General features: G+C 40.1%; 1 protein-coding gene across 1 annotated transcript in view; it reads left to right on the forward strand.

The window, feature by feature from the left end:
- The first annotated feature begins 665 nt into the window (after positions 1 to 665).
- The window catches only part of cep70 (centrosomal protein 70), a 43,155-nt gene continuing 29,128 nt past the window's right edge, over positions 666 to 14,692 (forward strand). The window contains 5 exon segments of the mRNA XM_072578347.1: positions 666 to 984; positions 6,267 to 6,506; positions 7,170 to 7,256; positions 8,836 to 8,959; positions 12,037 to 12,244. Of these exon segments, the coding sequence (XP_072434448.1) occupies positions 666 to 984; positions 6,267 to 6,506; positions 7,170 to 7,256; positions 8,836 to 8,959; positions 12,037 to 12,244 (978 nt within the window).

Genomic DNA, 14,692 nt, shown 5'->3' on the forward strand with positions numbered 1-14,692 from the left:
AAGCCTGATATGCTCCCTGCAACCCTGTGTAAGATTAGCATTTGTTGCCTTTCCTTAATTGAGAAGGAAGTGATTTCACTTCTTGAGCCACTTCAGTCCCTGTTGTGTAGATACACTCATCCTGCAGCTGATAGCGGTGACTAGGTGCAGGTATGTATCCATTTATCCAAGCATCCAAAAACTGAAAAGTTCCAAAAACCAAAGGTTTTCATGGAGCATGCAGCATCAGTCACGTCTGTGTAACATCACGGGGTTTTCTTGGGCAAGGCAACACCCATTCGACCCATTTGGTGGTGTGGTCCAGCACTCTGAGGCGTCAGTTGTATATTGTATTTACTGTGCTAAATTGTTTAATTTTAGAATGAAAATGTCAAAAAGGTACACCTATGGCTAACAATAATATAAAGAAAAGGAAACATCTGCAGAAAGTAGAGTTATTGCAGAAGCTTGATTGTGGTGTGGCTGTGCGACATCTTACTGAAGAGCATGGTGTCGGAATTACCACTGTCTATGATTTGAAGAAATGGAAAAAGAAGTTACTGAAGTTTTATGGTGGCGGTGATGACCATCGACTAAAGAAAAATAGGAAAACACTGCATAGGGCAAAAAATTAAGATCTTAACCATGTGTTGATGGAGTGGATTAGACAACAAAGAAGTGAACGAATGCCACTGACTGGTTTGATGGTCATGAAACAAGCTAGAAATTATCATGAAGAACTGAACATTAAAGCTGAATGTCAATATTCAGAAGGTTGGTTGCAAAGATTCAAGAAGCGTAATGGTGTGAAATACCTGAAAATCTGTGTTGCAAAGGCTTCTGCTGACCATGAAGCAGCTGAAAATTATGTTGGTGAATTTGCCAAACTGATGTCTGACGAAAGCCTTAGCATTGTAAATTTGTTCAGGACTGATGAAACAGTTCTCTACTGGCACTATGTCACAAGAAAAACCTTAGCAATGGCTAATGAGAGAGCACCAACAGGTTTTAAGGAAACTAAGGACAGATTAGCTACTGTGGAGTGTGTCAATGCTGCAGGCACACACAGTGAAATTAGCAGTGATTGGGAAAAGCAAACATCCGAGATGTCTTAAAGGTGTATGCAATTTGCTTGTGCATTATTATTGCAAACAAGAAAGCATGGGTAACCAGAGAAATTTTTTTCAACTGGTTCAGTAAACACTTCATACCAATGGCATGAGCTAATTGCAGACAAGCTGGACTGAAAGAGAAGTGTAAAATTTTCTTGTTCCTGGACAACTGGGTAATCTGGGTTCTAGGTAACCCAAGATGGAGGACGGAAAAAATTTCTGCCTGTAACAGCTGCTCCTTTTTGAGGTATTTTAGATGCTGGAGGTGAGTTCCTTGAATTCCAGGAGCAGCAATTACTGTTTTATATGCTGTTGCATTGTTTTGGAACTTTGGGAGAAAAAAAATCAAAACAACAGCAGTTTTAAAAGGGAGAAGAACAAACAAAGGAAACACATGGTTTGGCCAGTGCAGGAAAGGGAGAGAGAGAGATAAAGAAGGAAACTGACTCCAGAGTGAACCTGCACAGTACTGCTTTTGTTGTTTGAATTCATGTATCACTGGACATCGGAGTGCATCTGGGAAAATTAACGAACAGTGAAATTCACAACTGATCTTGGAGGAACTGTTTGGGTGAAGTTCAGAGCACAGAATCAGATAAGTTAATTGTTTTAAGTGGCCTACAGAAAATCTGCAGTAGTGAGTAGAGTGGGTTCTTTCTTGATTTGTTTTTTGAGATATGTCTCTTGATTAAACTTAAAATATAAGCCATGAATATGAATCTAACCTGGGGCAGTATTTTGTAGAGCAATAAGACGGTGTTGTTTTCTGGGTCTGTAGATTGTGAAGGAGCAAAAATGGCCTTTAGTAGAGTGTTATGTACTTCTTGTCAGATGTGGGTGTTTAAAGAGAGTTTAGGGGTTACTTCAGATGATATCTGCAATAAATGCTGTTGATTGCGAATCTTATCAGATCAAATCGATCGATTGGAGAGACAGTTAAAAGCAATGAGGAATTTGCAACAGCAACAGTACGTGATGGACGGCAGTTATAGGAAGGGAGGAAGTCTCAAATGCTGTCACATAGATGGGTTAACTCCAGGAAAGTTAAGAGAGGTAGGCACCTGGTGCAGGTGTGTTCTGTGGCTATACCCATTTCAAACAAGTATGCTGTTTTGGAAAATGTAGGGGGTGATGGATTCTCAGGGGAACATAGTATGAACAGCCACGTTTTTGGTATTGAGACTGGCTCTAATGCAACAAGGGGTACTTCAGGTTCCAAGAGATCAATTGTGATAGGGGATTCTCTAGTCCGAGGTACAGACAGACGATTTTGTGGCCAGCAGGCGAGAAATCAGAATGGTGTGTTGCTTCCCTGGTGCCAGGATCAAGGATGTCTCAGAGAGGGTGCAGAATGTTCTCACGGGGGAGAGGGGCCAGCAAGAGGATAGGAAGAGAAAAAGTTGAGATTCTGAAGGGAGATTACAGAGAATTAGGCAGGAATTTAAAGAGGAGGCCCTCAAGAGTTAGTAATATCTGGAATACTCCTGGTGTTACGAGCTCGTGAGGGCATGAATAAAAGGATAGAGCAGATGAATGCATGGCTGATGAGCTGGTGTATGGGAGAAGGATTCACATTTTTGGATCATTGGAATCTCTTTTGGGGTAGAAGTGACCTGTACCAGAAGGATGGATTGCACCTAAATTGGAAAGGGACTAATATACTGGCAGGGAGATTTGCTAGAGCTGCTCAGGACGATTTAAACTAGTAAGGTGGGGTGGGGGGGGGGGGGGGGGGGGGACTCAGTGAGGAAAGAGATCAATCTGAGACTGCTACAGTTGAGAACCGAAGTGGGTCAAACAGGCAGGGCAGGCAGGGAGAAGGTAGGACTAAGAAATTAAACTGCATTTACTTCAATGCAAGGGGCCTAACGGGGGAGGCCGATAAACTCAGGGCATGGTTAGGAGCATTGACTGGGATATCATGGCATTTACAGAAACATGGCTCAGGGATGGGCAGGACTGGCAGCTTAATGTTCCAGGATACAAATGCTACAGGAAGGACAGAAAGGGAGGCAAGAGAGGAGATGGAGTGGCATTTTTGATAAGGGACAGCATTACAGCTGTACTGAGGGAGGATAATCCTAGAAATCCATCCAGGGAAGTTATTTCGGTAGAACTGAGAAATAAGAAAGGGATGATCTCCTTATTGGGATTGTATTATAGACCCCCTAATAGTCAGGGGGAATTGAGAAGCAAACTTGTAAGGAGATCTCAGCTACCTGTAAGAATAATAGGGTGATTATGGTAGGGGATTTTAAGTTTCCAAACATACACGGGTGCTGTCATAGTGTTAAGGGTGTAGGTGGCGAGGAGTATAAGTGTGTACAAGAAAATTTTCTGATTCAGTATGTGGATGCACCTATTAGAGAAGGTGCAACACTTGAGAAATAAAGCAGGGCAGGTGACTGGGAAGGAGCACTTTGGGGCTAGCGACCATAATTCCATTAGATTTAAAATAGTGATGGAAAAGGATAGATAAGACCTGAAAGTTGAAGTTCTAAATCGGAAAAGGGCTAATTTTGATGGTATTAGGCAAGCACTTTCAAAAGCTGATGGAGGCAGATGTTCGCAGGTAAAGGGACGGCTGGAAAACGGGAAGCCTTCAGGAGTGAGATAACGAGAATCCAGAGAAAGTATATTCCTGTCAGGGTGAAAGCAAAGGCTGGTAGGTATAGGGAATGCTGGATGACTAAAGAAATTGAGGATTTGGTTCAGAAAAAGAAGGAAGCATATGTCAGGTATAGACAGGATAGATCGAGTGAATCCTTAGAGTATAAAGGAAGTAGGAGTATACTTAATAGGGAAATCAGGAGAGCAAAAAGAGGACATGAGATAGCGTTGGCAAATAGAATTAAGGAGAATCCAAAGGGTTTTTACAAATATATTAAGGACAAAAGGGTAACTAGGAAGAGAATTGGGCCCCTCAAAGATCAGCAAGGCGGCCTTTGTGTGGAGCCACAGAAAATGGGGGAGATACTAAATGAATATTTTGCATCAGCATTTACTGTGGAAAAGGATATGGAAGATATAGACTGTAGGGAAATAGATGGTGACACCTTGCGAAATGTCCATAATGTAGAGGAGGAAGTGCTGGATGTCTTGAAACAGGTAAAGGTGGATAAATCCCCAGGACCTGATCAGGTGTACCCGAGAACTCTGTGGGAAGCTAGAGAAGTGATTGCTGGGCCTCTTGCTAAGATGTATGTATCATTGATAGTCACAGGGGAGGTGCCGGAATACTGGAGTTTGGCTAACGTGGTGTCACTGTTTAAGAAGGGTAGTAAGGACAAGCCAGGAAACCATAGACCAGCAAGCCTGATGTTGATAGTGGGCAAGTTGTTGGAGGGAATCCTGAGGGACAGGATGTACATGTATTTGGAAAAGCAAGGACTGATTCGGGATAGTCAACATGGCTTTGTGCATGGGACATCATGTCTCACAAACTTGATTGAGTTTTTTGAAGAAGTAACAAAGATGATTGATGAGGCCAGAACGGCAGATGTGATCTATGTGAACTTCAGTGAGGCGTTTGACAAGGTTCCCCATAGGAGACTGGTTAGCAAGGTTAGATCTCACTGAATACAGGGAGAACTAGCCATTTGGATACAGAACTGGTTCAAAGGTAGAAGACGGGGGGTTGTTTTTCAGACTGGAAGCCTGCGACCAGTGGAGTGCCACAAGGATTGGTACTGGGTCCACTACTTTTTTTCATTTACATAAATGATTTGGATGTGAGCATAAGAGGTACAATTAGTAAGTTTGCAGATGACCCCAAAATTGGAGGTGTAGTGGACAGTGAAGAGGGTACCTTGGATTACAACAGGATCTGGACCAGATGGGCCAATGGGCTGAGAAGTGACGGATGGGATTTAATTCAAATAAATGCGCGATGCTCCATTTTGGGAAAGCAAATCTTAGCAAAACGTATACAGTTAAGGTCCTAGGGAGTGTTGCTAAACAAAGAGACCTTGGAGTGCAGGTACATAGCTCCTTGAAAGTGGAGTCGCAGGTAGATAGGATAGTGAAGAAGGCATCTGGTATGCTTTCTTTTATTGGTCAGTATTGAGTACAGGAGTTGGGACGTCATGTTGCGGCTGTACAGGACATTGGTTAGGCCACTGTTGGAATATTGCGTGCAATTCTGGTCTCCTTCCTATCGGAAAGATGTTGTGAAACTTGAAAGTGTTCAGAAAAGATTTACAAGGATGTTGCCAGGTTTGGATGATTTGAGCTCTAGGGAGAGGCTGAACACACTGGGGCTGTTTTCCCTGGAGCGTTGGAGGTTGAGGGGTGACCTGATAGAGGTTTGCAAAATCATTAGGGGCATGGATAGGATAAATAGACAAAGTCTTTTCCCTGGGATGGGGGAGTCCAGAACTAGAGGGTATAGGTTTAGGATGAGAGGAGAAAAATATAAAAGAGACCTACTGGGCAACCTTTTCACACACAGGGTGGTACGTGTATGGAATGAGCTGCCAGAGGAAGTGGTGGAGGCTGTTACAATCATAACATTTAAAAGGCATTTGGATGGGTATATGAATAGGAAGGGTTTGGAGGGGTATGGGCCGGGTGCTGGTAGGTGGGACTAAATTGGGTTGGGATATCTGGTCGGCATGGACAGGTTGGACGGAAGGGTCTGTTTCCATGCTGTAGATCTCTATGACTCTATGACTGCTCCGCACATCCCCCCTGCCAAACAGCTTGTGAAAAGTAATGTTTTTGGCATTTACTTGCCCCCGAATGTGACATCGGTATTACAGACTTGTGACCAAGGAATTTTACGCTCCATGAAGTGTAAGTATAAAGACTATTTTTAAACAGTATGCTTGCTGCAGTCAACAGAGAGGTAGGAATTCAAGACTTCCTAAAGGGGTTTAGTATTCATGATGCAATTGATAATGCTTGGACTGATGTTGATAAAGCAACATTAACAAATTCTTGGCACAGACTCTGGCCTACAACGATGTTTCTTGTAAATGAACTGCAGATGAAGACTTTGAAGGATTTCATATCACTGAAGAGAAAAAGATGATAGCAAACCTTGTTACTTATGCACAGAATTTATCGAATGGAAATGTAAATAAATTACATAAAGCTGACATCGAAGAAATGCTGAACATTGACAATGACGTGGAAACATTGCTGAAATGGTTTTAAATATGGTTTCCTGTACAGATAAGTGTGAGGATAGTAGTGGTGATGATGATGAGTTAGTGAACACAGTTGAAAAAGTCTCCATTGACGATATGGTGAAAATGTGTGATCAGTTAATTGCTGGCCTTGAACAACTTTCATTTATCAGTGAGCAAGAGATTATGGCATTTTACTCCATTAAAGAGAGATTGCTTAGACAGAAACCAATGTTAATGAGACAGATGACACTTGAAGAAGCCTTTAAAACCGCCACCTACCATAGTGCTGAAGCTGTGTATGTTTGAGTTTTACCGAATGTTTTACTTGTAATTTTTTTAATGGAAATAAAATGTTGTTGAATATTTATGGTCGATGTATTTCATTTATCAGTCACTACTCCTAAAATAAAGAGTGGTCGTACTTCTAGTCTTTATTTATTCTGCTTAGTGTCAGTGTTCATATGTTTTTGCCACAGTACAGTATTTATGTTTGATTATGGGTTGTTGCCCTGCACCCTACAGGAGACACTAAATTAGTTCCGAAAACCGCAAAATTCCGATTTCTGCAAAGTAGCTGGTCCCGAGCATTTCAGATAAAGGGATATGTACCTCTATTATTTATTTCAATATTGTTGCTCAAGGGCTCAGTATTTGTTCAGACCTGTTTGTTTTGCTTTGATTTATGCCCTGGGATATTTTACAGCTGAGAAGGCCAATTTAATAACTCTTCTGAAATGCAGCATAACATTTGTGACATTTTAAAGTGTGTGTTTTATTTGTTGCTGTGCAGCCAGGCTTTGATTTAAAGCTTCAAATGTACTATTTCATTATCACACTGAACATGAAAAGCACTCCAACATATTTATTCAATTTTCTGCCTGCCTATTTTTGAAAAAATCTTTTATTTCCGGAGTATTTGATTGCTCTCGCTCTCGCTCTCAATCAGATTGGGACAGTTTAAACAAGCTCCTTCAGCAACATGGCTTCAAATCAGTTCAGCATGTGGGTCCACAAATTACTAAAAACTGGAGAGGTGAATAAGTGGCTAATCTGCTAGTAATACTGACCTGGTGATGTCAAAGTCATATTTGGATTGAATATTCTGTCTGTCTATAATTGTCTGAACCAGTGGGACATGGTCTCTTCTATTGTTGGGGAGAGACAATAGCAACACTCGGCTATTTCAATCAAGTTATGATCATTACTTGCAGATGCTATCTTATGTGTTGTGATACGTCAGCAGGAAAACTGGTGTGTTGTCTCTCCAGTGTGCAAGTTTGGATAAAATTTAGAGACCTTGTCTGTCTGTACATTGCAATTCATCTCTCAACTTCAGTCAGTGTGCTGCACTCCAGATTCCTTTTTGGTCAAGGTTTATTCCCTTAACCTTCTACTCTTCTGAAGTATCCATAAACACTGATGCCATTTGTCCATAGATGGGAGTTTGGTTCATGAATGCAAGGTTGTTTACCCACTGGTGGACCTACACGCTGACTGGCCGGGGGCTAAAACCCGTCTGGAATCAAAACAGTTACTTTGGAGCCATGGGACACAGTTTCCATATGTCACCATGAAGAGTCAAAGCAGAAGGCTTGCCTATGGCTGAGTATGGATGGAGACACTTATGTAGACATTTGGTTCTTTTTTTACATTGCTGCTGGCCAGGGATACTTGCTATAAATGATTATTCTGATCTGACATTTAATTTGACATTTCATGTGATTAAATAATACAATATAGAGAAGCTATTTTCTTTTTGTTGGGGTGTTTTTACAGCAAGAATGTTTGATTCTCAAATTACAAAGAGGTTGCTTGGGAGTGAAATTGGGGAAGCACTTTGCATTGTAATATGGTTGTCTGATACTTATCCAGGTGGAAACTGATAGAAACTTGCTCTTTCGGCAAGTGTAAAGGAATGAAAGAGCTACTGAAGAGAAAAGTGTTATTGTCACCTTTCTGCTTCAACACTTTTGAAAAATTAAACTACTCCATTTCACATGATGACAACCAAACTGGGGACCTGGGGAGCTTTAATGGTCATTTTGGAGCAATAGTGGTAAATGACCATAATTGCACTCCAATGATCTAGCTTTAAGTATTGGAAGATAAAGATCTTTTATAGTTATTAATTTGTAAGGTACCCGAGATTGTGAACTTTTAGCCACTGCAAGTCTTCTAATGTTTAACATTTCTAAATGGCTAATAATTTTAGGTACCAATTTTGTTATCTTATTACTGAGTTTTGAGAAGATTTGTAGCTCAGGTTGAGGTTCTGGATGTAGGTTTGCTCACTGAGCTGGAAGTTTCGTTTTCATGCTCAGAAATCAACGGACTGTGTTCATTGGGTGCACTGTATAGGTGATTTTCCTTTGCTCTGTAGTTCCTCTGTGTTGCAGTATGTGGTGGCTCTTTGAAATAAGGTTCTAATGCAGCTTCTTATGTGGATTTTGGGATGATTACTTCTGTTCAATATTTGGTCCATATGTGTTAGTTTCCTGTTTTGAAGTTCCCTATTGGTTGTCCGTTCTACATCTAGGAATGGCAGTTTGTTGACCCTACATCCATAACTTATTACTTTTTGTTGTTCATTAGATCTTTTTGAATATTTGTAGATATGGTTCTTTTGGATAAACATTCAATTGTGGAAATAAGCAAAATGGTGAGCATTCTAATGAAAGATACAGAAAGATGACAAACTTTGATCTGGGATCTTATTCAGTCTAATAGAGAATTGAGGTAAAATTATTTATTGACAATTTCATTGATCAAAAATGAACTGTTAAATGCTTTTACAAATAACCTCACTTGCTCAAATTTGTATGTAATGTTGCATTAACATGTAATGTTAATTGATCTGTGATAAGTTGTGTCATTAAATCAGACTGCTGCTTGGGCTGAGAAGTAGAGAGTAACATTTGTGTCACAGAAATGTCAGCCAATGGCCATCTCCAATAAATGTCAATCTGACCACTGCCCCATGACATTCAATGGAGGGTTGTTACCATCACTGATACCCCCAATATCAATATCCTTTGACGAGGAACTCAACTGGACACATCATATAAATACGGTGGTTAGAAATGCAGGTCAAAGATGAGGAACACTGTGGCGTGTAACTCATCTCCTGACTCCCTATAGCCTGTTCACCATCTACAAGGCACAAGTTGGGGGAGTGTGATGGAATACTCCCCACTTGCCTGTTTGGGTTCAGCTCCAACATCACTCAAGAAGCTTGATAACATCCAGGACAAAGCAGCCCGCTTGATTAGCATCACATTACTCCCTCCACCAGCAATCTCAGCAGCAGCAATTTGTACTATCTACAAGATGCACTGCAAAAATTCACCAAAGATCTTTAGCACCTTCTAAATCCATAACCATTACCATTGAGAAGGACAAGGCAGAAGATACCTGGGAACACCACCTGCAAGTTCCCCTGCAAGTTATTCACCATCCTGACTTGAAAATTTATTGCCTTTTCTTCACTTGCTGGGTCAAAATCCTAGAACTTTCTCCCTAAAGATATTGTGGGTTAACCTAAACTGCCTGGACCACAGCAGTTCAAGAAGACAGCTCATCACCATATTCTCAATGGCAACGAGGGACAGGCAACAAATGCTGGACAGAGGGTGATTCGTCCCATGAATTAATTTTTAAAAATTACATCATTGGCTCCTGCTATCTGCATACCATCAGTTACATTTCTGGTTTACATAAAATAGAATTTTTTCAGTAAGTATTTCTTTTTTTTAACAACTACATCCCTTACAATTCATATAATGTCATTTGATCATGTCCAGTGTCACTAGCTTTTATATTGAACATTAGATCCACCACCACACTACTCCCCTAAAACTTTCAGTTTAAATATATGACAATGCTAGCTTGTTAGACAATAGCTTGTAGCCTTAATAACAGAATAAAATGTCTCGATTTTTATAGAAGCATAAACAGATAAATTCTAACACAAAACTCTGTATTAATTACTTCATTTTTAAAGACGAGCACAAGATTGGGCAAAGGTGAGTTTTCAGTAGCATTGTGAAGGAGGACATTGGAATGGAGATGGCTAGGGAGGAAGTTCCTTTTAAAGCCATGACAAGTGGAAAAACAGAAGCCAAAGTTGTGAAATGTCTGATTCATGCTGGTTTTGATATTCATAGATAAAGCATAATTTTGTGAAAATGTGGCATTTTGAAATATTATATCAGCTTTAACTGGTAACTGATAGCAGGTACAAGGTTCTTCCAAACTTTGGGTGAGGGTTGAAATGCAATTTGCTACAGTTGAGTGCCATTTTTGCTCTAGACCTTTCGGAGATGCGACATTTTATGAGAAGCAGCAAGTCCTTTAGTTTTTGTAGTAGTTCTTGACTGGCTAGTGTTGTAACTGAGTTTGGTTTAGAGATGATTTGGAGGTGCTGGTGTTGGACTGGGGTGTACAAAGTTAAAAATCACACAACAACCGGTTATAGCTTTCAGAGTAGCTTTCACCAGGTAGTTGTGGAGCATAAGATTGTAAGACAGAATTTATAGCAAATGTTTACAGTGTGGTGCAACTGAGATGATATATTGAAAAAGACCTGAATTGTTAGTAAGAATCTCATCTTTTAGAATGACTACGCTGGTTTCAGTTCTTTCATATGTAAGTCCCTGGAAGAGAGAATGAAGCACAAATTGAACTGAGGAAAAGTATTTGTTTTGCTTTGTAGTGTGCAGTGATTAACATCAAACATTTGGATTTCTAAATAATAAAAGGTGGTCCTTTGGTTATTATTCAGAAGGCTTAGCAAAAGGTTATCGTATATGTCAACCCTGGCAAATGATAATTGACAAATTTGCCTGTAATCTGAAGAACAGATTTGCATTTATACCATGTGTTTTACACAACTTGCTTTTCAAACTCTCTGCCACAAAATGCTTTATATCAATGAAGTACCTTTTTGATTGTAGTCATTATAGGAAATACAGCACCTGATTTGTGAAATATGATGTGTTAGATACAAAAATAAGATGATGTGCTCTGGTGATACTGGTAGAAGGATAATTAATAGAAGATCAGGACAAAATTGCTTGTACTTGAATATATGGCAATGGTGTTTTAAAATGTTTTCATAAGAGCAGATAAAGGCCTCAGTTAAACTTCTCATTGTTACTGGTGGCATCAGACTAGCTTGTTTGAAAAAGAAATTGACATTTAAAAAATAGTCAACATGCTTCAATGTGTCAACACACTTGTTTAATTTATTGCCTCAATGTTAATATTCTGTAACTCAAACTTTATTAAAACATTACCCAAGCTTGGAAAAATGTACAGTTTGTATTCTACTTAGATCCAGTTCAAGGTGACATATGACTTTTCATCATGTGTGCCTCTTGCTGTCTGTTGAAATCCTAATGTTGGAGTGAAGGAATGTACATATTCGCTATTTATTGAAATGCTAGGGACAAAATTGGCTATATTGAATTTTTTTGGTGTCCAGGAAGAAATTATCTTTTTTTTTTATCAGCCTGTACTATATCTTCTTGAGAAAGAGGAGTGAATTTAAACATGGATTTTTTTTTCAAGTCTTTATTGTGCCAATATTCCATTGAACAATATCAAATGGCTTGTTGTTACAAAACTTTGAAAGCACATAGCAATGCTGTGATATTGAACTGGTTTCTATTTTTCCTTGTGATTGATTAATTAAGATGTACTAAGGTTTGCAAAGAAAGTTGAATGCCCCAATATATTCTTTGTTAGTACAATAAAACACATTTTATTGTGCTTTTACAATCCTATTTTAAGCTGAATATGACTTGCAATTACAGGAATGAGCTTCACCAATGGCAGAGTAAAACATCTTCCAAAGAAGAGTGTGTACTTAATGCAGAGAAACTCCAAGATACTGCTAAACTGAAAATTCATGAGGTGCAAGGTGATTGTTCTGTGAAGTGTCATCACCTGCAAAAGCAAGTTGAGCAACTGCAGCATGATGAACATGATATGCAGGTAACAGAGTTGTCAGAAACTAGTTGTGTTTTAAACCTTCCAACTCATTCTTGTCTTGGACCATATCATGGTTGTGGGTATGTTTGCTGAGTTGGGAAGTTAATTTGCAGAAGTTTTGTCACCTGTCTATGTGACATCTTCAGTGGTTTTGATCTCCCTGTGAAATGCTGCTGCAGTGTGTCTTTTTGAAATTTATTTGGTTCAGTTTTTGCTGCTTCCATTTGCTGGTTCCGGTTGATTGTTATAGTGGCCGGTGTATTGGGTCTAGGTCTATGTCCTTGTTGTTGGAGTTTGTGGCTGAGTGCCAAGCTTCTAGAAACTCTATGGCTGTCCTATCTTTAGCTTGTGCTATGATTGTTGTGTTGTTTCAGTTGAATTTGTGGTCCTTGTCATCTGTGTGTATGGCTACTAGGGACAGCTGGTTGTGGTGTTTAGTGGCTAGTTGGTGTTTGTGAATGCAGATTGCTAGTTGTCTGCCTGTTTCTCCTATATAATGTTTTATGTAGTCTTTCAATGGAATCTTGTCAATTATGTTTGTCTTGCACATGATGGGTATGGAGTCTTTTGTTCTGGTGGGTTGTTGTCTAAGTGTGGCTGTTATGGATCCGCGTGGTCAGAGAAGTCTGGCTGTCAGTTCCGAGACTTTTTTTTTATTATATAAGGTAGCGTGGCTAGTAAGTTAGGTCGTGGCATGTCTTGTTGTGTTGTTTGTCTATTAGGCATGTGCGGATGAAGTTGCGGGGATATCTGTCCTTGGTGAAGCCTCTATAGAGGTGTTTGTTTCTTTTCCTTCATAGGTCGGGAGTGGTGCAATACGTTTCTAGCCCTTTTGAACAGGGTCCTAATGCAGGTCCTCTTGTGTGTGTTTGGGCGGTTGCTGTTATAATTCAAGGCCTGGTCAGTGTATGTGGCTTTCCTTTAGACTTTTGTGGTGCATTCAGTGTTCTGTGTTCTTTGTACCATCACACCCAGGAATGGGAGTTGATTGTTGGCTTCCTCCTCGCTCGTAAATTTGATCTCTATGAATGTGGTGTTGATAATCCGGTGTGTTTTCTCGAGTTTTGCTGTCTCAATGATAACAAAAGTGTCATCCATGTAACTGATCCAGAGTTTGGGTTGAATTTGTGGTAGGGCTGTTTGTTCCAATCTTTGCGTCACTGCTTCTGCTGCAGAGTCTTCAACAAAAATAGGTAGCCCTGCAATTTCATCAGCAGATGCTTAACAGACACACAACATGACAAGAAAATGCCATGATCTAACTCACTAGCCATGTTACCTTACATAAAAAGTGTCTTGGAACTGACAGTCAGACTTCTCTGATCACTCTGTTTCATGACAGCTCATAAACCGACAGCCACACTCTGACAATCACCTACCAGAACAAAAGATCCTATAGCCATTATGTGCAAGACAAACTCAATTTACAAGATTTCATACAAAGACTGCATGAAAATCTATATCGGACAAACTGGCAGACAACTACCAATCTACATCCTTGAGCACCAACTAGCCACTAAACGCCATGATCAGCTGTCCTTAGTAGCCATAAACAGATGACAAAGGCCACAAATTCGACTGGGATAACACAACGATTATAGGACAAGCTAAACAAAGGACAGCTAGAGAATTTCTAGAAGCATGGCACTCAGTCAACAAGGACATAGGCCTAGATCCAATATACTGGCCACTATAACAAACAGCTGGAACTGGCAACTAGAAGCAGCAGAAACTGAACCAAATAAATTCCAGAGAGACAGTTCAGCAGCGCTTCACAGGAGGCTCCAAAGCACTGAAGATGTCACCTAGACAGGGGATGACACTTCTGCAAATCAACTTCCAAGCTCGGCAAACATACCCACGACAAGTGGTACCCGAACTCAAAGTTTTACACAGATCTTGTCTTGGACCATACATCATCAGTTGATTTCTGTGATTCATGAATGTTCTAATTATTTAAATGATTACTGCATTTGGGAGAAAAAAAAACAATAAAACTGACATCCAATTCCCCTACACTTCCATTTCCTAACAGGATGGTCAAAGTTCCGTTTTTCTCTGGTGGAGGCCCAATTTGTCACAGTTGTCAACCACGCCTTATCCTCTTAGTTGGACACTTCACTCACTTGCTGTATCTTACAAGAGTCTTAGTTGTTCTTGTATTTTTGTGGGATGTATGATGCATCCTGTGCGAATCCAGAGTCCGAGGAAGCTACTCAAATAATTTACCTGACTTCTGAGATGCTGTTTTTTTTTCTTACCAAGGCCTCAGTGGAGACTGTCCATGTGGCAGGGGAGACTTGGCTGACATGACATTTTGCTTTATTTTGGCTAGGGGGGAAAAAAGAGTCAAGTGTAAAGTTGAAACACTTTGGATGGAGTTCCACTTCATATGCTCTTTTGTTGGCACCCCTTTCCTGAACAAGTGCCAGATTCTTCCTGCCAAACTATGGAAGACCAAGTTGGTGAAGATCTGTG

Source organism: Chiloscyllium punctatum, chromosome 10, assembly GCF_047496795.1.
Source record: "Chiloscyllium punctatum isolate Juve2018m chromosome 10, sChiPun1.3, whole genome shotgun sequence".
In the NCBI taxonomy this organism is placed as follows: domain Eukaryota; kingdom Metazoa; phylum Chordata; class Chondrichthyes; order Orectolobiformes; family Hemiscylliidae; genus Chiloscyllium; species Chiloscyllium punctatum.